Source organism: Leucoraja erinacea, chromosome 22, assembly GCF_028641065.1.
Source record: "Leucoraja erinacea ecotype New England chromosome 22, Leri_hhj_1, whole genome shotgun sequence".
Taxonomy (NCBI): domain Eukaryota; kingdom Metazoa; phylum Chordata; class Chondrichthyes; order Rajiformes; family Rajidae; genus Leucoraja; species Leucoraja erinaceus.
The window spans coordinates 6,548,557-6,573,078 of record NC_073398.1 but is presented as its reverse complement, the minus strand read 5'-3'; the positions used below and the strand labels follow the sequence as shown (position 1 = coordinate 6,573,078).

Here is a 24,522-nt window from a genome sequence, read left to right as displayed (position 1 = left end):
GACTTACCTGGCCTGAGTCTTCTTACAGAAGAACATCGAAGCGTTTCTTCCTGAAGTGATGTTACAGATGCCTTTATGGAGTTCTCCAATAATAAATAGCAGATGGATTCCTTCCTGGACAATTTTCCATTCCAACATCAAATGATCTGGCAGAGATCAGTAATTATTTGAAATGAAAGGGACACAATTTATTAAATGAGATGCTACCCAATTACTTGTCGTAGCCTTGCTCAAAAAACAAAATTATACCGTCTGCTGCAGTGGGGTTTTAATAGTAAGTTATCTAAATGAAGAATAGTTGACTTGCTTCCGATATAAAAATATGCTTGAAGCAACCCTACCATGTGTGGGGTGGCTCGGTGGAGCTGCTGCCTCATAGTGCCACAGACCCCGGTTACATCCTGACCTCGGGTGCTGTCTGTCTGGTTTGTGGAGTTTGCACGTTCTCCGTGACCGTGTGGGTTTCTTCCTAGTGCTCTGGTTTCCTCCCACAACCCAAAGACGTGTGGGTTTGCAGGTTAATTGGCCCTCTGTAAATTGCCCCTAATGTGCAGGGAGTGGATGAGAAAGTGGGATAACGCAGAACTAGTGTGAACGGGAGATCGATGGTCGGCGTGGACTCATTGGGCCAAAGGGCCTGTTTCCATGCTGTGTCTTTAATGGTTTAATGCCACTTTATCGTTAATGTCCCCAAGTGAAATTCCTTTTTTTTCCCCATAGAAACATAGAAAGTAGGTGCAGGAGTGAGCCATTTGGATCTTCGAGCCAGCAATTTAATATGATCATGGCTGATCATTCAAAATCAGTAACGCGTAGAGCTATATTTAACACTATTCATGAGAGAGTTCGATATAGCTCTTAGGGCTGTCGGAATCAAGGTAAAAATCTTCCTACACATAGTCACAATTACCTTAAGTGGGGAGCTACCATCGACTCCACAGTCAAAAAGGCACAACAGAGGATGTACTTCCTACGGCAGCTGAGGAAGCACAATCTGCCACAGGCAATGATGGTCCAATTCTACACGGCCATCGTAGAGTCTGTCCTCACCTTCTCCATCATGGTCTGGTTTGGCTCAGCCACCAAGCACGACACCCGGAGGCTGCAGCGAATCGTCCAATCAGCTGAGAAGGTTATTGGCTGCAACCTTCCCTCCATCGATGAACTGCACACTGCAAGGGCCAGGAAGCGAGCAGGCATCTCTGACCCCTCTCATCCTGGCCACAAACTCTTTGAATCACTTCCCTCTGGAAGGTGACTCCGGACTGTCAAAGCTGCCACAGCCAGACACAAAAACAGTTTTTATCCACAAGTAGTTGCTCTACTCAACAGCCCAAAATCTGTAGCCTCCCTTTGATCTGGTATTTTGTTGGTTCACTTGCTTGATCAATTGTGTTTTATCAACAATGTTTTATTGTTATTAATGTTTAGTGTTTTCTTAGTCATTCGTAACTATCACTATATGTCATGTTGTTACTTGTGGGCGGAGCACCAAGGCAAATTCCTTGTATGTGAATACTTGGCCAATAAACGTACTTACTTATACTCAAGCACAAGAGTGTAAGAACAGTCGAGTACGCTAACCAAATACACAAGAATTGTCATGTTTCCAGCACCATCTTGTACCTTTCAAGTGCAAAGTCGTTAAAAATGTTAAGGGTTTTAAATTGACATTGAAGATAAATCTCTAAACTAAATAGCGGGTCAGGAAAATGGGGTTAGCGCAGAGTGGTGCCACAGGTTACATGGATGATGATGGGAGAAGACGCCTTTCAGTGCTGCACGATTCAATACAGAAAGGAAGACATCGCAGAAGCTTTTGTATGGTATTGTGCAAGTATTATTGGCTCCGGTTCCTATTTTATATTGGGACTTGGAAGAATTGCTGCAGTTCAATCCATTTTTAATAATGCCACTCATTTTAAACTACTAATCTTTATTGAGTTTTATAGCTCTATTTATTCCCTGGCTTTTTAAGTCCTGTCTAAGGATGTTTAATATAGTACATATGGACCATGCAAATTGCATTCAACCACTTCCCCGGGTTGCCTATAAGGCACCAAAAACAATGATAAAAGCAAAATTTAGACAAAACGCAAGCTGAAATGTCAGGTGTATGCATTACAAATCCCAATGGAAGAGACAATCGACAGGGAAATTGAAGTTGTCCCATGAGATTCAGACATTAAACAAGAACACGCAGGAAACATGTTCCCGATGCTGGGGAAGTCCAGAACCAGGGGCCACAGTTTAAGAATAAGTGGTAAGCCATTTGGAATGGAGGAAACATTTTTTTTCACAGAGAGTTGTGAGTCTGTGGAATTCTCTGCCTCAGAGGGCAGTGGAGGCTGGTTCTCTGGATACTTTCAAGAGAGAGCTAGATAGGGCTCTTAAAGATAGGGGAGTCAGGGGATATGGGGAGAAGGCAGGAACGGGGTACTGATTGGGGATGATCAGCCATGATCACATTGAATGGCGGTGCTGGCTCGAAGGGCCGAATGGCCTACTCCTGCACTTATTGTCCATTACCTCATGAAAAGTGTCTTTTGTGCCAAATATATTGTTCAATGTGAAGCAGAGTACATCAGTCTGAAGAAGGGTCTGGACCTGAAACGTCACCCATTCCTTCTCTCCAGAGATGTTGCCTGTCCCGCTCAGTTGCTCCAGCATTTTGTATCTACCTCCGATTTAAACCAGCACCTGCAGTTCTTTCCTACACATTGATTGAGTGATCCTTTGTCTCGTGGGCTTGGTACAGTGCGATTCTTTGTTTGCATACAGTACAAACGGCGCAACGTAAAGGGTCTCGACAAAGTTAAAATTCAATATAGTCCCTCTTCTTCAACTTCCATCTGGCCAACTCCTGCACCTATTTTTCTATGGTCCTAGGCTCTCCCACCAGTGGAAACATCTTCTCCACATCCACTCTATCCATGCCTTTCATTATTCTCTGAGTTTCAATGAGGTTCACCCTCAACCTTCTAAACTCCAGCCCACACTGGATCCCTCCTTGATCTTCCCCCCCCCCCCCCCCCCCTACAGCGTAATTCTTTGTTCTCACAGGAGCGTCGCCGACATCGAACGCCGATGTTTCTAAAATGTTTTCATAGAAATGTACAGCACAGAAACATGCCTTTTGGCCCATCAAGTCCGTACCAGCCACAATGCTTATCTACTTCACAACATCACAGATCTGGGTTTGATCCTGACCCCCTAGTGCTGTCTGTGTGGAGTTTGCAAGTTTTGCCTGTGAGCGCATGGGTACTCCAGTGTCCTCCCACATGCCAAAGACCAGCAGGATTGTAGGTTAATGGGCCCTCTGTAAAATTCCCCGTAGTGCATAGGTAGTGAATGAGAAAGTGAGATAACATAAAACTAGTGCGGTCGATGTTCAGTCTGGAGAAGGGTCTCAACCCGAAACATCACCTATTTCCTTCGCTGCATAGATGCTGCCTCACCCGCTGAGTTTCTCCAGCATTTTTGCCTACCGATGTTCAGCGTGGAAATGGTGGGCCCGGTTCCAGGCTTTTATCTTGCAATCAATTCGATCAATCGATACCTTCCCAAGACCTTATCTCAGCCCCACAAAATACCATGATCTTTGTTATACATTTCTTTCTCTATTACTATTTTACTCCGATTACTACGCCAGTTTCCACACGCATCCCAAAGCTGTGCGTGTTTGTAGGTTAATTGGCCTTAGTAAAATTGCCCCTTGTGTGTCGGTCGGGAGTAGTGCTCAGCCAACAATAAGCAGGGGGCAAAATGCCCCGGACAATGAATAAGCCATTTTTCCTGGGACCTTTTAAGTCATCACACTAAAGTATCCCTTAAGGGCCTGGCCCACTTTCATGACCTCTGCCGAGTTTGCCCTTGACTCATACTCGCAGCATGGTCGTCGCGAGGTCGTAGCAGGCCGTGATGCTAGTCGTAGGTACTCGTGGCATCAAGTAGGTCGGGGCGTTTTTCTAGCAAGATGAAAAATGTCCACGAGGAAAAAGGGTTGTGAATTAGGTCGTGAAAGTGGGACAGGCCCTTTACTAAGCCAATGGACAGACACACAGGACACCAATGATTAAAAACAGCTATGGTACACAAAAATGCTGGAGAAACTCAGCGGGTGCAGCAGCATCTATGGAGCGAAGGAAATAGGCAACGTTGCCTATTTCCTTCGCTCCATAGATGCTGCTGCACCCGCTGAGTTTCTCCAGCATTTTTGTGTACCTTCGATTTTCCAGCATCTGCAGTTCCTTCTTAAACATAAAAACAGCGACAACAGGTGGTTGAGATGCAACAATTTATTTGAAAACTGAAGCCCACAGTTGCTGGCTTGCATTATGATCCACATGCCAAATATGGTTTGGTAGGTAACGTTGGATTAACAACAAACATGTTGGAAATGACTCCATTCAGATGCAGCATCATTTAGCAGAGCAACAGTTTAAATGTTCTGTACATCTTACACTTTTTTTGAAATATATAACAAAGTGCAAACATTGTACCCACCAGCACATTACCCAATGAAACAAGGCTTAAAAACATATATGGCCACCAGCATTGATAGAAAAACTTTATAAATATTCTTTAAACATTTATTTCTCAGAAGGGCTACGAGTACTATTTCTTACATGCTCTTCCTTGTTTTATCATAACCTGTGAAATGTGTTTAAACAGTGAATTTTCTTTCTCATGCATTTCAGGTATGCAAAGCAAGTGAATTCTTGAGACCCATACGATGGAGGAGTTCTGTACATTCAAGTCTTTAATTATGGACTAAATTTGAAATAAAAACAATCCTTTGCCCACTATATACTCTGGATTTGCAATTTTACATGAATATTTTAAATACATCTATTTTATCGCAATTCTAAACTTGAGAATTTATAAAAATACATTTTTCATATTGCAGAATTATACAGTTCCATTTGTTTGTAGTAATTACAGATGTTTTCCTAAACCCAACATTTCCTTGCTTGCACAATCTTCGTGCAACCAAGAAGCCTGTAATTTATTTTGAGGAAAATCTCTTGCATGTCTTGTACCTTCTAACAGAAGAATACAGATAAAAGCCACATCAGATTTATACTGACATAAAACTCGTTACGTTGCTATTAGCGTTTTGTTTTTGTGGCAATTTTATTCCCCCCCCTCCTCCTCGTTTCCACTGAAAGTGGGCTTCTACTCTAGAATAAACATCCCGTTTTACATTGGCTTAAAGTACACTCGAGTACCATTTTCAATTTCATACAATTCCCAGTTTGGTCTTGACACCGGGAATTGAATGAACAGGTTGATGGAGATCTGTTTCTGACAGAGAGAGAAAAATAAAAAAAAATCACCTTCATTTCTGCCAGTTCCTGTGGCATGTCCTCAAAGCTTAAGATTGTGAGAAAATGTTAACCTCTCATTTAAAGCTCCAGATCATGAAAGGACAAGCAAAATTAAAGTTGTGGTATAAATAAATATATACCACAAGACTACAGATGCAAAATCATACAGGCCATTTGGAGGATGCAATGTGTAGTTTGTGGTTGCGTCCATATCATTTGTTGGGATTACAGTCGATCCGATTGAAACGCAGACAAATTGTCTCAAGTCCCTGAAGTGCATGAACCTTTAGCTGTAATTAGTCTGGACCAGTTCATGTGACAACATCTCCGCCACCGTTGGCTGTTTGTGAACCACTTCCTTGTGCCTGTGCAGATGCACATTCCACATCGGAGTCTTTGATGAAGTTCACAGCATCACCACTTACATTGACAAGGCACTGTGCCTGGTGAGAGAACGAGAGAGAGAGAGAGAGAGAACACAAACTCAGCATTGTGCAAATAAATAAATATTCATGCCGCTTTATTAAATGAATGCACTTTATAATTCAAAAAGCTTTAACTTGCAATAGCACCAAATAACACCAACGACACAACATGTTGGATTACATTAATAGCTACCAATGGCCTGTTTCCTTTATCATCATTACTTTTTTGCATATCTTTCATTCATTTGTTTTATATCTCTTTATATTACTGTCTATATCTCGTTCCCTTTTCCCTTTCCCAGTCTGAAGAAGGGTCTCGACCTGAAATGTCATGTATTCCTTTTCTCCAGAGATGCTGTCTGATCTGCTTTTTTGTGTCCACCATCTCTGGAGAATGTGGATTAAGTGAAGTTTTGGATCGGGACCTTTCTTCAGATTGATTGAAGGGGGAGCGGGAAAGAAACTACTGGAAGGCACTTGGAACAGGTAAATGAATAGGAAAGGCTCAGAGGGAAAATGGGCCGAACATATGGAAATGGGACTAGCTTAGATGGGGCACGTTGGTCAGCATGGGCAAGTTGGGCTGAGGGACCTGTGCCTGTGCTGTATCACTTTATGATATGAAAGGTTTGAGGGATATGGGGCAAGAGCAGCCAAGAGACTACCTCGGTTAACTTGGTTGGCATGGATGAGCTGGGCCGAAGGTCTGTGTCTGTTTGTCTTGCTCGACCACTATGACTAAACGATCTGGCTTGTAATCAGCCTGAAGAAGAATCCCAACCTGAAAACTTCTGGTTTGCTTGCACTATAGCATTCAGTTCGAAGTACTTAAGAAGAATATAGCTCGGGTGCGTCAAAATATTGCAAGTTATAAAGCAGTTATTTGTGAGGTCAGGCTTATATAGACCAGAGGCGGAATGGTGGTGCAGCAGTCGAGTTGTTGCCTTACAGGGCCAGAGACCCGGGTTTGATCCTGACTGCGGAGTTGTCTGTACGAAGTTTGAATAGTCTCCCTGTGACCACGCCGGCCTATTGACAACCCCGATCCTGACAGTGAAGCCCAGACACAGAAGGCGCGCAGCCGTGCCGGCAGCTTTGCGCAGGATGCGATACAGCCAGAGCTTGACGCTCGGCTGCACCCGGCCATTGCGGCCGCCAGCGCAGGCCTCCTTGCGTCACCGCGCCTGGGTGCCGCGGGCCTCTGGAGGTACCGGAGATGTCGGAAGTCTGCGGGCCGGATAATTACGGGAAAAAAAAACACCTGTAGGCCGGATGATTTTGGGTTACGGGCCTCATTCGGCCCGGGGGTCGTAGGTTGCCGTCTCCCTGCTCTAAAACTAAAACCAGACATGCAGTTCTTTAGATAGAGAAATTTGGAGGAAATAATCCAATTGAGATATTTATAATTTCACACATGGTTAACGAAGTTAAAGTGTTTACAGGCCCCAATCTGACTGCATGGATCAATGGGTTGAAAGCTTTACTGATAGATTTTGGAGGAGAGTGGGGGGAGGGCGAGTAGTTTGTAGGTCGATTACCTAAAATTGGACAACTCAACATTCATACCATTCGGTTGTAAGCTACCCAAGCGGAATGGGAGGCGCTGTTCCTCCAGTTTGTGTGTGGCCTCATGGTGGAGGAGGCCCAGGAAAGGTCGGTGTGGGGGGTGGAAAGGGGAGTTAAAGTTGTTAGCAACCGGGAGATCCAACAGGCTTTGGCATGTGTTCAACGAAAGTGTCCAGTTGGCCAGGTGGTGCAGTGCTGCTCGCCTGTCTGCAGAGTTTCCTGGGAATGCTTTGCTGCATTAAAGTCTTCATACAAATCTAGGTGGCATATGATGATAAATCATTGCAACACCTTGTATCCTAAATAGGTCAGTAATATAAACAGATTACTGCATAAGGTTCCAGTATTGAAAAATTATGCGGCACCGGATTGCTCGTAAGAAACCAGCCATTCGGCCCAATGCATCCACTTCATCAGTGAACATCCTTCCCACTGACCCTATCACCCAACACTTGCCCCATAGTCCTCCAGACCCCGTTGCAGTTTTTTTAAATGAGGTAACGAACACAGTGGCGCAGCAGTAGAGTGGCTGCCTTATAGTGCCAGAGCTCCTGGTTCGATCCTGACTGCTGCCTGTTCGGAGTTTTACGTTTTCCCTGCGATCGAGTGGGTTTTCCCCTGGTCCTCCGGGGAGGTTTCCTCCCACTCCAAAGACGTACAGGTTTGTAGGTTAATTTGGCTTCTGCAAATTGTAAATAGTCCCTGTTGTGTAGGATAGTGTTGGGGTGGAAGATTGCAACCTTCACGTGGTCCGCCCTGTTTCGATTAATGCAATCAACTCGGCGTCCACAAACAAAAGATCAAATAGAACAAGTTGACCAACAACTTTAGGCTGTGCACGCCACACGAAAGAAGAAGAAGGAAGGATAGCGTTAGTGTGCGGGGATCGCTGGTCGGCACAGATTCGGTGGGCAGAAGGGCCAGTTTCAGTGCTGTACCTCTAAACTAAAACTAAACATCAAAAATAGAATTGTGGCTGTCAAAGTGCAGCTGGATTGAAATCCTAATCGGACAAATTGTGATGGTAGTGACGTTTTAAAGAGGAAGAACAAAATAACTGGAGACGGCCAATGGACTGCTTGTGTCTGTGCTGACATTCAATAATATCATTGCTAATCTTTTGCCTCAGTAGTCACTTTCCTGAAACAACTCCACATGACAATATTCTTCATCTCCAAATATTTATTTATTTCTCTCCTCAATATACTCAGGGACTGGGCATCTTAGGTGGAATTCCAAAAGATTCACCTCCCTCTCACCACAGAAACGTCTCATTTCTGACCAAGTTGCCCACCCTGTATTTTGAGACTGTGACCCCTGGTTTTAAACATCACCATCTAGTAATCCACATCTACTGCATTATGCCATTTAAAATTTTTTCAGTGCAACCATCTTTCATTCTCCCAAATTCTACAAAGGCAAAGACGAGTTTGGCACACGAACAGACCTTTCAGCCAGCACTGTATGTGGAAAAATATTGAAATGCCATGTGGACAGATCCATGGATAGGGAAAGTTTAGGACATGAGCCACCCAGAGGTAAATAATAATAATAATAATAATAATAATAATAATAAATACTTTATTGATCCCCTCAGGGAAATTCAGATGTCCAGAAGCCCCCAACCAACAAACCCACAGATTCAAAACGAACGCAGACAGAAAATACATAGAATACACTGTGGACACTACCCGAGAGCAATAAATACTTAAAAAGACCAATAATTAACAATTAAAAATTAAAAATTGCAAAAATGCATCCCCCTACAGCCTAGCGGTCCGAATTATAAAATCTAATGGCTGCAGGGATGAAGGATCTCCTGAATGGGACAAGCTTTGATATGGATCTGGGGAGACGTGGGCCAGTTGGACCCGAGGGCCTGTTTTCATGCTCTATCAGAGAGAGAGCAGCATTTGTCACGGTTGGATTGTTGGGGTTTCATGATTATGGGAAGAAATGTTTACGATGACTATATAATAACAGACAAATGGGTTTTTGGAATTACTGACCTGATTTTTGTTGGTGTTTTCCATAAACACACACTGTTTCATGATGTAAGACACGACTGCGTTTCCACCCAGAGCGGCAACATGGGCCCGCACCATAGCAAACACCTCCGCAATAAAAGCATGAAGGAACCCGCTAACGCCTCCTTCCTGAGAGAAGTGAAAACATTTTACAAACAAAAAAACTTTTGTAACGTGTTAAGAGATAGCCGTCTTTCAAAGCCCACTGTTCAATAAATTATGTAGAAAGGAACTGCAGATGCGGGTTTTTAAGTGAAGAAAGACGCAAAGTGCTGGAGTACCTCAATGGGTCAGGCAGCATCGCTGGAGAAAAAGGAAGGGTGTCGTTTCAGGTTGGGGTTCAGTATCATTCTGAAGAAGTATCCTGACCCAATACGTTACTTATCCTTTTTCTCCAGAGATGCTGCCTGACCTGCTGAGTTACTCCAGCACTAGGTCTATGCTCAATAAAATACCCAGAGCATTTAATTTTAAACAATATTCTCGGACAAGGAAGTCAACTTTGCAACCCTTAACCACGCTAATACTTCCAAAGAAAAATAAAACTGATTTCATGCTTCTTCACCACAATATGTCTTGATAAAGTGAAACTGGGTGTCGTTTTACCTTTGTAGAAACAAGGAACTGCAGATGCTGCTTAATCCACCAAAGGACAGAAAATGCTGGAGTAACTCAGCAGGTCAGTCAAGATCGGTCTTCAGATAGTTTGAAGGAGGGTTTCGACCCAAAAATGTGACCAATCCACGTTCTCCAGAGATGCTGCTTGACCCTCTAAGTTACTCCAGCGCATTGTGCCCTTTTGTGTTTTACCTTTGTGCGTTTAAAACAGGCTCAATGTTAAATATTTTATATTCATGCATAAAATGGGTAAAATCCCATGCAATGCAACTTTATATGATTCCGAGAGATAAAAGTTAAGGGCCTGTCCCACTGTACGAGGCAATTCAAGAGCTCTCACGAGTTTAAAAAAAAATCAAACTCGTGGTAAGCACGTAGAATGTACGTAGAGGCTACGTCAGAGCTCGTGGATGACCCGTAGTGGCTTGTAACGCTAACGGCAGGTACTCGGGAAATGCAGTAACTCGTGAAGTTTTTCAGCACTGTGAAAAATGTCCACGAGAGTCCCGAGTACTTACGAACGGCTATTACCATAATTCTCCCAGTTCGAATCAGGGGAAACTCGGGAGAACTCTTGAATTACCTCATACAGTGGGACAGGCCCTTTATCATTCCACTTTGTTTAGTCTTCTGGCTAAGGTAGTGCAGTTGGAGAATTTTGCATACTACACTCCAAACGTTGTTGTAGACTCCTAGAAGTTTAGGTTTATTATCGTCATGTGCACCGTGAGAAACTTTGTCTGTATGTTATCTGGCAGATCAGATATATCATACGTAGGTACAAATCAGTTTAAACCCAAGTTCAATAGAAAGAGCAAAGGGGAAGGTACAGAGTGCAGAATATAGTTCTCAGCATTGTAGACAAGGGTTTCGGCCCGAAACATTGCCGATTTCCTTCACTCCATAGATGCTGCCACACCCACTGAGTTTCTCCAGCAATTTTGTCTGCCTTCAATTTTCCAGCATCTGCAGTTCCTTCTTGAACACAGTTCTCAGCATTGTAGCACAAAGTCCAATGTTCTCACGGAGGCAATGCTATACACCACGGAAACAGGCCTGTGGCCAACTTAGCCATGCAGTCCAAGATGTCATATTGGGCTAGTTCCATTTTCCGGCATTCGGCCCCTGGCCCTCTAAACCCTTCCTCTCTATGTGTTCAAATGTCTTCTCAAAGTCATAATTGTCATACGAGTCAATCATGTTCCCAGCAGAAACTCTGGTGATCCTTTGATGTTGTATTGAAAATGTTGCTTGAACATATATTTGTCTTTTGGTGCGACTTGGGATTGCACAGTGGTGCCAGCGGTAGAGTTACTGCATTACAGTGCCAGAGATCCGGATTCGATCCTGACTATGGGTGCCGTCTGCTTGGAGTTTGTACGTTCGCCCTGTGACCGTGTTGGGTTTTCTCCAGGTGCTCCGGTTTCCTCCCACATCCCAAAGACATACAGGTATGTAGGTTAATTGGCCTCTGTAAATTGTTCTACTGTGTAGGATAAAACTGGTGTACGGGAGATTGCTGGTTAGTGTGGACTCGGTGGGCTGAAGAGCATGTTTCCAAGCTGTATCTCTAATCTAATATAAACTAAACAAAACACTCAAGCCATTCTAGTCTCCAGATCTGAAGGTTGAGAGTTTATTTCTCGATCAGATTCTATTAAATGAAGACCATGTTTGACATTTCAGAGCTGCACTCCTTCAGTAAAGCACGCACAGAGGGATTGTCATCGCAAGTCAAAAATTAACCTCAGGTCCCATCCATGTCCTCACTGAACTTGCAAGCGGTCAGAATAGAACGATAAGAACATACAAGCTCATATTGCATTGAAATTCAATTAATATCACTGAAACAAATTGCCTTATAGAATACTGAGCACTGAAACCCAAATACTGTTGGGTTGCCTCAAGGCTTGACTTGGGAACCGCTCTGCTCAAGACCGCATGAAATTGCACACTTGTGGATGTCATTCCTTCTTCTCCACGTCAGGCAGAAGATACAGAAGCTTGAAAGCGTGCACCACCAGACTCGGGAGCAGCTTCTTCCCATGTTATCAGGCTTCTGAACGGTCTTTCTATAAGCCAGGATACTGTCTGATTCAGCGCTACCCCATAGGGGACATTGGGCTTTGTAAATGGAACTTGTGCACTACAATGCTGAAAACTATATTCGCCATTCTGAATCTTCCCTTTTGCTCTATCTATTGTACTTGTGTTTGTGAGCATGCTGACTGGTTGCATCGTGGCTTGGTACAGCAACTTGAGCGCCCAGGAGCGTAAAAGACTGCAAAACGTTGTAAACACTGCCCAGTACATCATCGGCTTTGACCTCCCCACTATCGCAGTCGTTGCCTCAATAAGATAGATATGTTGCCTCAATGAAACTGAAAGCTGCCAGCATCATCAAAGACCCATACCATCCTGGCCACTCACTCATCTCCCCGCTGCCTTCGGGAAGAAGGTACAGGAGCCTGAAATCTGCAACAACCAGGTTCAGGAATAGCTGCTTCCCCACAGCCATCAGGCTATCAAACTAAAAAAAAAAACTCTGATCGTTAAATAGCACATTGCACTTTATCTGTTATTTATGTGTGTATATATATATATATATATATATATACACACATATATATTGGTATATGGTCACACTGATTTGTTCTGTTCTGTATTCATGCCTACTATATTCTGTTGTGCTGAAGCAAAGCAAGAATTTCATTGTCCTATGTGGGACACATGACAATAAACTCTCTTGAATCCTGAATCAACTGTATTTATGTAAAGCTTGATCTAATTTTGATGGCATGCAAGACAATGCATTTCACTGTACCTCGCCACACGTGACAATAAACCACAACCTGATCTTTATCACACTGTTACGTGTACCTTGGGAAGCGTGCAGATTGGTTGACCCATTTCCTGCTATCCAACATGTAATTGCACTTCAGTCACCAATGTAATTGGGTGTACATTTAATCTCTAAAGATCATCCCTCAGCAGCTTGCATTCCAATGCCATGATCAGTTATTAAGCACCATGCAGCAAACAGCTTTCATGATCTGTTTGCAGATGTTTCTGTCGAAGCTCAGCTGAGGACAGGAATGTGGACTAGCCAGCTACACATTTGAGCTTCGTAGTACCAAAGAGGTACATATTTACTTTCTAAACTCATTTCACGCAAGACAAAACAATCCAAGCTGAATTTAAACACAGACTGTAGGTATGTTGCAAAACGTACCTGAAGCGTCGCTGAAAATCTGTCCCAGCCCGTGTGCGCGATTTTGGCGCCGTTTAGAGGGGGGCGGGTTTAAAACGCGATTTTCCCTAGGCTGTTCAAATCGAGTTTTTTCAGCCTAGTTAATTATTAACGAATAATCGCTGGAAGATTCCCTCGCTTGAGCTATTATTAGTTTTAAGGGCTTTATTTAATTGTTATAGTAGGTTAAACATTAACCAGTGCGTTCACAGGATCCCACTAGAAAGCTGATTTAAATGGACTTTAATTTACAGCAATTGAACACTAAATTCCTTCCATTTGGCCTATAAATTAATGTAAATGAGATTTAAAAATCATGTTTTATTGTGAATTATTTGTGAATATTATTTGGGCACTTAGGCTATTTAAAAATGTTAATCATTTATTAAGAAATGGATAGATGTTTAGATCTAGTAATTGAAGTTTGGAATTAGCTACAATTAGGTAACTAACTAATTATATGCTTTAATTTCAGGTCATCCAAGTAAGATTATTTTATATTTGTTTTAGAATGCTTCAATCTATGATAACTGAAAATTTCATTCAGTTCTCTTAATTTTTAAGAAAGTTATGGGCTTTTGACTGTCCACGATCACAGCTTTTTTGTTATGTCCATAAAAAATCAATAGGGAACAAGATGCTAATTTCCGAGTATGAAAATGGCCATATCTTTTTAAATACTTGAGATATGAAAGTGAATTAGGTGTCAAATTAAACTTATTTTTATTGTTTATCTGATGGGATAAATTGCAGACTTGATTTTTAAAATCTCAAAATTTTGTAACATTGCTACAGACTGGAAAGAAAAAGCCTAATGTTCTCCAAGTAATTACTTTCAAGTTTACAACACACTCTCATAATCAGCAAAAACACCGTCAAGTGATAAATATAAATTTGAGGTTTTTCTTAATATTGTTTAAAAAATGGTCTTGGTTCTTTCAATTCTTCCAACATAGTCTTCACTGCAATCCTCAAAATCCACTTCTTCAATCTATCTTTCAGTCAGAATCAGGGAATAGAAATAGACCCTTCGGCCCAACTTGTTCATGCTGATCCAGATGCCCCATCTCAGCTAATCCCATGTTTAGCTCAGATCTCTGTCAACCATCCTATCCATGTCCCTGTCTAAGTGTATTTTAAATGCTGCCATTGTACCTAACTCAACTACCTCCTTTGGCAGCTCGTTCAATATACCCACCACCCTCTGTTTGAAAAAGTTACCCCTCAGGTTCTTATTAAATCCTCTCCCTCTCACCTTAAACCAATGTGCCTTTGAGTTCTTGATTACTCTGACAGAAAAAGAACATTAATTGTATCTATTCCCCTCATTATTTTACACACGTCTATAAAGATCACCCCTCAGCTTTCTGCACTCCAATGACCAAAGTCCTAGTCGACCCAACCTCTCCCTATAACTCAAGGCTGAGTTCTGGCAACATCAAGAACACAGTACTCCGATGTCTTGTATAACTGTAATATCAGTGGATATTTTAAAGGCAGAGATAGACAGATTCTTGATTAGTACAGGTGTCAGAGGTTATGGGGAGAAGGCAGGAGAATGGGGTTAGGAGGGAGAGATAGATCAGCCATGATTGAATGGCGGAGTAGACTTGATGGGCCGAATGGCCTAATTTTACTCCTATTACTTATGACCTCATAATATCCCAGCTTCTATACTCAATTCCCTAACTGATGAAGACTAACATGACAAAAGCCTTCTTCACTTTCCTATCTACCTGTGAATGACACTTGCCGGGAACTATTTACCTGCACTCCTAGATCCCTCTGCTCTGCAACTCTCCCCAGAGCCCTACCGTTCACCATCAAGGTCGTGGCCTGATTTCACTTTGCAAAATACAACATCTCACACTGTCATTCCGAGGCCCACCTGTTGAAGATCTTGCTGTAATTCTTGATAACCTTCTATTTAAATTGTCAATTTCAGTCATACCTAAACTCACTCATGATGCCTTGTACATGCTCATCCAAATCGTTGATGTAGATGACAAACGACAAGGGGCCCAGCACCGACCCCTGAGGCCTACATTTTAAAAACAGCGTTCCTACACTGCCCTCTGCTTCCTACCATGAAGCCAATCCTGTATCCTGTCATGTCTGCTAATGTTTTTATTTGGTTGAGTCCCATTGGAATTTTATTTTGTAAATGGGCTGCAGGCATGAAACTTATCGCTGTTGCCAGCTGACATGCAAAACGAGATGACATAACCTGAAGATGTGCAAAATGTACAATTTGAGAGAAAATACACTCATTCCACTGAGTGTCTTTCATAAACAGAATAGAACATTTGCTGCTGGGTTTCTGCCAATATGTAATATCATCTCATTAAGGCTCAGCAATGTCCTGGAGACCTGTTAAATAGCACATTATTTATTTGGGTCTGATGGATAATGTTCTAAACTGCAAATAAATGGTTGCTCAAAGGTTTAGAACCAAGGGATCTTAATCATATCACTATATCTAAATGCATAATTCATTTATTTATATTCACTGAAAAAAAAAAACGTACAGGACAGGAACAGGCCCTTCGGTCCAAAGTGCGAAACCTGATGCCATGATAAAATAATCTCCTCTGCCTGCAAATGATTCATTTCCATGTGCCTATCTAACAGCCTCTTCAACGCCACTATCGTATTTATCTCCGCCACTATCCCTGGCAGTGTGTTCCAAGCACTCAACACAGTGCAAAAATAACAAACGTGCCCCACATAACTCCTTTACACTTTGCCCCTCTCACCTTAAACTATGCTCTTTCGTCCTTGACATTTACATCTTGGGAAAGAGATTCTGACTGTCTACTCTATGCCTTTCATAAAATTCTTCCATCAGGATTCCCCTCAACTTCTGGTGCTCGGAGGAAGCAATCCAAGTCTGTTCAACGTCTCCTTGCAGCTAATACCCCTTAATCGAGGTAGCATTCTGCACCCGCTCCAAAGCCTCCACAAAATCCCTGCAATGGGGCGACCAGAACTGCACGTATAGTGCCCTCCATAATGTTTGGGACAAAGATTTGTTTGGGATTAAAAACAAATATTTGTCTCTGTACTCCACAATTTGAGATTTATAATAGGAAAAAAAAAAATCACATGTGGTTAAAGTGCACATTGTCAGATTTTATTAAAGTGTATTTTTATACATTTTGGTTTCACCATGTATAAATTACAGCTGTGTTTATACATTGCACCCCCATTTCAGGGCACCATAATGTTTGGGACACATGGCTTCACAGATGTTTGTAATTGCTCAGGTGTGTTTAATTGCCTCCTTAATGCAGGTATAAGAGAGCTCTCAGCACCTATTCTTTCCTCCAGTCTTTCCATCACCTTTGGAAACTTTTATTGCTGTTTATCAACATGAGGACCAAAGTTGTCCCAATGAAAGGTCAAACAAGCCATTATGAGACTAAGAAACAAGAATAAAACTGTTAGAGACATCAGCCAAACCTTAGGCTTACCAAAATCTACAATTTGGAACTTCATTAAGAAGAAAGAGAGCACTGGTGAGCTTACTAATCGCAAAGGGACTGGCAGGCCAAGGAAGACCTCCACAGCTGATGACAGAAGAATTCTCTCTATAATAAAGAAAAATCACCAAACACCTGTCCGACAGATCAGAAACATTCTTCAGGAGAGGATTTGTCAATGACCACTGTCCACAGAAGACTTCATGAACAGAAATACAGAGGCTAAACTGCAAGATGCAAACCACTTGGTTAGCTGCAAAAATAGGATGGCCAGGTTACAGTTTGCCAAGAAGTACTTAAAAGAGCAACCACAGTTCTGGAAAAAGGTCTTGTGGACAGATGAGATAACGATTAACTTATATCAGAGTGATGGCAAGAGCAGGAGAGGAGAGAAGGAACTGCCCAAGATCCAAAGCATACCACCTCATCTGTGAAACACGGTGGTGGGGGTGTTATGGCCTGGGCATGTATGGCTGCTGAAGGTACTGGCTCACTAATCTTCATTGATGACACAACTGCTGATGGTAGTAGCATAATGAATTCTGAAGTATATAGACACATCTGCTCAAGTTCAAACAAATGCCTCAAAACTCATTGGCTGGCGGTTCATTCTACAGCAAGACAATAATCCTAAACATACTTTCAAAGCACCAAAGATAAAAAAATGGTCAATTCTTGAGTGGCCAAGTCAATTACCTGATCTGAACCCAATTGAGTATGCCTTTTATATGCTGAAGAGAAAACTGAAGGGGACTAGCCCCCAAAACAAGCATAAGCTAAAGATGACTGCAATACAGGCCTGGTAGAGCATCACCAGAGAAGACGCCCAGCAACTGGTGATGTCCATGAATCGCAGACTTCAACAGTCATTGCATGCAAAGGATATGCAACAATATACTAAACATGACTACTTTCATTTACATGACATTGCTGTGTCCCAAACATTATGGTGCCCTGAAATGGGGGGGGACTATGTATAAACACTGCTGTAATTTCTACATGGTGCAACCAAAATGTATAAAAATGGCCTTTATTAAAATCTGACAAAGTGCACTTTAACCACGTGTGATTTTTTTTCTATTACAAATCTCAAATTGTGGAGTCAGAGGCAAATAGATAAATGATGGGTCTTTGTTCCAAACATTATGGAGGGCACTGTAATACTAAAAATGCAGCCAAACCATAGTTCTATCAAGCTGCATGATGACCAATACTCAAATGGCCAGACCACTGGAGGCAGGCGCACCATGCACCTTCTATGCCACATTGTTTACTTGTGTTGCCACTTTCAAGAAACAATGGACCTGGACCCCAAGATCCCTCTGGAAATGGATTCTGATAAGGGTCTTGCCATTAACTGTATACTTTCCCCCATACATTTTACTTCCTAAAGTGGAACACCCTACAATTGCTCGGATTAAACTCCAGTTGCCATTTCTCAGCCTCAGTTTCAGTTTAGTTTATTGTCACGTGTATTGAGGGACAGTGAGAAGCTTTTGTTGTGTGCTAACCTATTTCTGTACCTATTTGTCCAACTGCTTCCACTTATCTATCATATTCATCCATCTGTATACTACATGCAACTCCCCATCCTCCTAACTTCATGTGTACCTCCATTCATCTCTCCCCTTCGTCACATCCAGCAAATAACTGTGCAACATTTTCCTACATTGAAAAGGAGCAACAGAAATATGTTATTGTTGTCTGAAGTTGCCAAAAGCAGCCACATTAACTGCAGACATAATTCTAAAGGCAGACACAAAATGCTGGAGTAACTCAGCGGGGCAGGCAGCATCTCTGGAGAAAAAGAATAGGTGACGTTTCAGGTCGAGACCCTTCTTCAGATTCTTTAGGAATCTGAAGGTCTGAAGAAGGGTCTCAACCTGAAACGTCACCTCTTCTTTTTCTCCAGAGATGCTGGCTGACCCGCTGAGTTACTCCAGCATTTTGTGCCTATCTTCAGTGTACACCAGCATCTGCAGTTCTTTCCTACACATTCTAAAGGAAAGAGGTTCAGCTCACTTTGTCAAATGAAAACAAATATTGATCTTATAGAGTGTATAAAATCATGAGGGGAATAAATAGGGCGAATGCATGGAGTCTTTCACCCAGGATAGGGGCATCAAGAACCAGACATGGGTTTAAGATGATGGGCAAAATTCAATAGGCATCTGAGGGAAAAGATGGTTGCAGGAGAACTTTAGTTCTTTCTTTGGTCTACCAGATATTCTTTTCTGTAGGTAGTTAAATTACTTCAAACATTCCACATACCAATACACAACATAAATAATGTATAGTTTTTCAAGTATCAGTTAACCTATCAGCATGCCTTTATCCTATACAGTTTTCCACAGACTTAAGTAATCTTCAGTACTGTAAATACTTGCCCATTGCTAAAGTAAATACATTGATTGAGGCATATTTCCTTGCACGTCAAGAAGTGTCAGTCACTTCACAAAAGCCAACTCTTCTACTAATACTAAGATCATAATGCAAGAACAGTGGCGCAGCTGGTAGAGCCGCTGTCTCACAGTGTCAGAGACCTGGGGTTCGATCCTGACCATGGGTGCCGTCTGAGTGGAGTTTGCACGTTCTCCCTGTGACCGCGTGGGTTTTCTCCGGGTGCTCCGGTTTCCTCCCACATCCCAAAGTAGTGCAGGTTTGTCAGTCAACTTATCTCTGTAAAGTTGCCCCCAATGTGTAGTGAGTGGATGAGAAAGTAGGATAACATAAAACTAAGGTAATGCGTGATCGATGGATGGCGTGGACTCAGTAGCCTGAAGAGCATGTTTCCTTGTATCTCTAGACTATTCCTAAATGAACAGTTTGCTATTTATAGCTGATTTGCCTTCCCAAAATGAATAGCAATTTATTACAGTCTAATCTCTTTTATCTCATGGATCAAAACAACACAAAAACCCAAGCCATTTATAGTGCACCTTATAACTTCAGTCCAATAAAGCACTTTGAAAGTGATCGATGCTGTACGCATTGAAAGCATCTATGATAGATGTTATCTTTTTTCCACATTCAGTTAAAGATCAAAAGATATAAAATGTACATATGCGAATCCCATCCTTATGCCAAATACAGGTAATTTGTTGCTATTAATTTCACGCACAATATAAAAGTAAAGGTTGTTTTAATTAGTAGCTCCCTCATTTTACAAGGCAAATGGATTAATTTTAAACATGTAAAGTTTGAGATCAAGCTAATCTCTCTGTAGTTTAGTGTAGAGATACAGCACAGGAAGCAGGCCCTTCGTCCCACCGATCACCTGTTTGACCATCGATCACTCGTTCAGACTCGTTACTCCCTACACACTGGGGACAATTCACAGAAGCCAATTAACCTACAAACCAGCACTTCATTGGGATGTGGGTGGAAACCAGAGCACTCGAAAAAAACCCAATGTGGTCACAGTATGTGCCAATTCTATGTGTTTGCAGGGAGAATGTGTAAACTCCACACACAGACAGCGCCCGAGGTCAGGATCGAACCTCACAGCGTCTCTGGCGCTGTGAGGAAGTGGCTCCACTCGCTGCCGCTCGCGGATTCCCGACCACGGACTAGTTGCTCACCTCGCGCAGTGACGTGGTTTCCCGAATGAAGAACATGTTGATGATTCCAAGATATTTGGTTATTTTTGCACCGGGAATGAAAGAGAGAGGGGTCATCTCCACGACAGTGACTGTGGAGGTGGTGCATGATATCGGTGAGCGATGGTGTGTGAGAGCTTCTGCCAGTGGGCTTGCTTTGTCAAGTGAAGCAACTACAAAGGTGGAAAAAGGGAGGGGGGGGAGAAAAAAAAAAGTAGAATGTAATTAGTATTGAAAGACTAAAGTTGTTTAGATGATTGAGTGCTTTATTGTTTAAATCAAGACTGTTCAGCTGCACTGGTACATTCAGCATCTGAAGCTCAGTGATGGCGCAGGCATGAGCTGCATTAAAGAGTGGGTGATCATGCAGAACATGCACAAAAAGAGGCATAAACAGCTGGAAGGGGACGTTTCAAAGGCAGTGGCATTCCTTCAAACAAGAGTAGTTCATATCCACCACCCCCCCCCACCCCCGCCCATAAGGAGCATTTTAATAGCGATGGCTGCATTTGGCGATTCCTCGATACAAAAATAAATCAAGGAGCACATTTTGCTGCTGAAAGGAAATTTCGACTGAGAGTGTGAAAGATGTTGCTTATATTTTTAGCAGAATGCGGTTTTGACAAATAGTGTTCATCTCAAGGTTAAAAATAGTCCGACGGTAACCAATTTCTGTTAGACATTCTCTACACAAAGATGCAGCTTTCACACTCAGATTGCGTGAGCCATTGATTTGCTTTGCCATTGCTGGGTAGGATAGTCCATCCTTCACCAATGGAGATCATAGGCATGTCTCAGATTATTATCACCATGATAGACTGTAACGTTCGCCTACTTGTTTTAATTGATCCACGCCTTATGGTCTGAGCTTTCTGCTTAATGAACTCTATCCAGCTGCTGCATCTGTCTGCAAAGGAACTGTAATCAACTGAGGTGGCTAAAACACACACAGAAAAGAAAAAAAAGGAAAATGGATGACAACTATCGCCCATTGCAATGTACCCCTGACCAGCCAATCATCACTGCATAAAAGGTCATGAAAAGAGAACAAAAGACCCCTTTCTTACAGCTAATTTTAAAAGCCTGGTTCACTTACCTCTTTGTACAGCGGGACAGATTGCCTGCAAATTGCCACTTTCCGAAATGCCTAAGAAGATGATTTTGTGAATGAATATGGGATAACCAAAATTTGAACCCAGTCCAAGACCAAAATACACCATAGGAAATAAATATCAGGTAAACACACATTAAATTAGGGCCTACATTACTATTTCCTTATGCCACATCCTAAATAATGTTTTTATATTGCTTCCCCTGTTAATGAAACCAAAGGATTAAACAGGACAAAAAGATGCCAAGGATGTCTTCTCATGATAGATTATACAAGTACACCACAGGAACAGCGGATCTTGGGTCCACAATGTCTGCGTGAACATGATGCCAAGACCAACTCATATCTGCCTGTACATAATCCATATTCGGCCACTCCAGGCATATCCATGAGCCTATCCACAAGTCACTTAAATGCCACTGTCATATCTGCCTCCACCACTACCCCTGTAGTTTCAAATCTCATAGGACAACATGATGTACACAAATTAAGAGGTTTTTAAATGGCTGATGACGTTTGCAGTGGCGGGTTGGACAGTTACGTAGCTGAAAGGATATTCAACATTCAGTGAAACATAAAAGTACAGGAGGAACCAGTGAGTCAGGCAGGAATGGGACAGGTGTCATTCCTAGACAGAATATTGTGTCGCCATATTCAATATTATTTAGAATGCAAATTTAGAACTGAAAGCTGCATTCCTGCTTACATTAATGCAGATCAATAATGCACCACTGATGCATCTGGCAAGCAGAAATGCATCTCTAAATGAAGCCCTTTTTTCGCCTGGAAATTAAGGTGCAGCCTACAGTGTCGGCCACTGTGGAAAAAATGTGGCGGGACAATAACTGTATCGATTGTCCTCTCTTTGGAGGTGGAAAATCAGCAATCAGGTTGATTTTGAGGGGAGAGTAGAGATTAGCAAAGAGTTAAGTTCCAGCAGAGAGTTCAGCAAGGTTGGGATATTCCAGCACAAGTAGATGTTAACACCAAGAACGGAGAGAGGAGAAATGGTATGAGTGTTGGAAGAGGCAGTGTCAGAAGTACACAACGCAAGAGTTCATGTAGGTGGGGCATGAGGAAGGTCATCACTTGTAGAACACACCCAGTATCTCGGCACTAAGAGAGTGTGGTCATGCTGTCTTCAGGTTAGTTTAGCTTAGAAATACAGCACGGAAACAAGCCTTTCGGCCCACCGAATCTGCGCTGACCAGCGATCCCTGCACACTAACACTATCCTACACACACTTGGGACAATTTAAAAATTTTACCAAAGCGGATTACCTTACAAATCAGTATGTCTTTGGAGTGTGGGAGAAAACTGGAGCACCTGGAGAAAACCCATGCAGGTCACGGGGAGACCCCCTCCCCCCCCTAGGAGTTTTGAAGGATGACCTTCAGATAACACCTTCAGTTTCCCTGCAGTGCTGTTTGAAGAATAAGCACATTATGTTCCCGTCACAGAATCCAAAAGCGTTAATGGCAAAGATTCTGGTTGAAATTCCTACATGCTGCAATTCAATTTCAGAATCTTGTTTGGGTTTTTCAGTCACATAAATGACAAATAAAAGTACTAAGCAATTGCGGGCAGAGACAGGGCTGACAGTCAGAACCTTTTTCTCCAGGGTGGAAATATCAAAGATGAGAACACATAGCTTTAAGATGAGAGGGGAAAAGATTCTCAGTTTAGTTTAGACACCCAGTGGAAACTGGCCCTTCGACCCACCGAGTCCATGCCGAACAGCGATCCACATACACCGCACTATCCTACACACTAAGCACAATTCACAATTGTTTTTTAAACCAAAACCAAATTAACTTGCAAACCTATCTGTCTGGAGTGTGAGAGGAAACTGGAGCACCCGGGCAAACCCTCGTGGTCACAGGGAGAACGTAAAAACTCTGTGTAGACACCACCCGTAGTCAAGATCGGACCCAGGTCTCTGGCATCTACTGCTGCGCCACCGTGCCGTTCTAAGATCAAAGGAGATGTGCAGGGCAGGTTTCTCTTTACACATAAAGGGTGGTAGTCGGTGGAAGGAGACACGATAGTGACATTTAAAAAGCTTTTAGGTGGGCACACGGATATGCAGGGAATGGAGGGATATAGATCACGTGCAGGCAGATGAGGTTCGTTTATCTTGGCATCATGTTCGGCACAAACATTGTTGGGTCGATGTGCCCGGCCCAGTGCGACACTGTTCAATGTTCAATTAATTTGCATCTTCAAAGAAAAGGATGTTGCATGTTACAATCTATGGGCATCACTGCCAGAATGAATACTTAATTGCAGAGAGGAAAAATTCCCTCCTCACCTTTCCATGTTTCTATTCTAAACAGCAGGACCGGGACCTGGACCTGGACTGAAATTCTAATTGCCTATTACTGTTTCTTGGTTTCTTGGTCCTCCAAAATATTCCAAATGCAATTTAAACTGGAGGTGGTGAAGGGAGGGCTTAAGCCAGAAAGAATTATTGGGAAGAAATAGCTACTTTAAATTTAGTTGCATCTGGTTGGGTAACTACAGTTGGGTGGAGATTATTCCATGCTTTAATTGTGGGGGGGGGGGGAAGAACGAATTGCTGTACACATCTGTCTTTGTAGCTGGGATCACAAATTGGATCGAATGCCCTCTTCTGCTCCTAATTGGTTTGGGTGTGGTGTAGGTCTTGTAGTCTATGTCGAGCTGACCCATTTAAACAGGTCAAACGGCGAGCTTCACGTCCGTCTTGGAGAGGGTTCCACCCCAATTTGGTGCATAATGTTGCAATAATTAGTCACCTTCAAGAGTAGTTTCTAATGTCACTAGAGTGAAATACAATATTGCAAAATTATATTGTGGGTCTACAACATGCAAGAGATACGATTGAGATTTTTACTAAAAGGGGCCACACAATGTATTACCTGCAGTCTTACTGGGAGAGAAAATGACAGCCGACGGATTGGAATGTGAATCCGTGCAGAGTTCCAAAGTAAACTGGAGTTGTTCTTCATTCTCTGCAGAAACTTTATACCAAGATGGAAAAGCAACAATTAATTATATTCAGCATAAACACGTAAAGGATTGCAAATTGCAGAAGGAATGTTTTCTATAACGTATTCGTCCACAAAATCTAC

General features: G+C 42.4%; 1 protein-coding gene across 12 annotated transcripts in view; it reads right to left on the bottom strand.

Moving 5' to 3' along the window:
• Positions 1 to 4,283: 4,283 nt before the first annotated feature.
• The window catches only part of c2cd5 (C2 calcium dependent domain containing 5), a 96,091-nt gene continuing 75,852 nt past the window's right edge, over positions 4,284 to 24,522 (bottom strand). For 5 of the 12 annotated variants that reach the window (XM_055652840.1, XM_055652847.1, XM_055652851.1 and 2 more), the window contains 6 exons: positions 24,310 to 24,411; positions 21,394 to 21,444; positions 21,133 to 21,234; positions 20,280 to 20,470; positions 9,331 to 9,477; positions 4,284 to 5,773 (listed from right to left, as the gene is read on the bottom strand). In XM_055652840.1, the coding sequence (XP_055508815.1) occupies positions 5,642 to 5,773; positions 9,331 to 9,477; positions 20,280 to 20,470; positions 21,133 to 21,234; positions 21,394 to 21,444; positions 24,310 to 24,411 (725 nt within the window). In that variant the 3' untranslated portion in view covers positions 4,284 to 5,641. Of the gene's footprint in view, positions 5,774 to 9,330; positions 9,478 to 20,279; positions 20,471 to 21,132; positions 21,235 to 21,393; positions 21,445 to 24,309; positions 24,412 to 24,522 lie in introns of those variants that run through there. The other 7 variants (XM_055652849.1, XM_055652842.1, XM_055652841.1 and 4 more) reach the window with 6 other exon arrangements.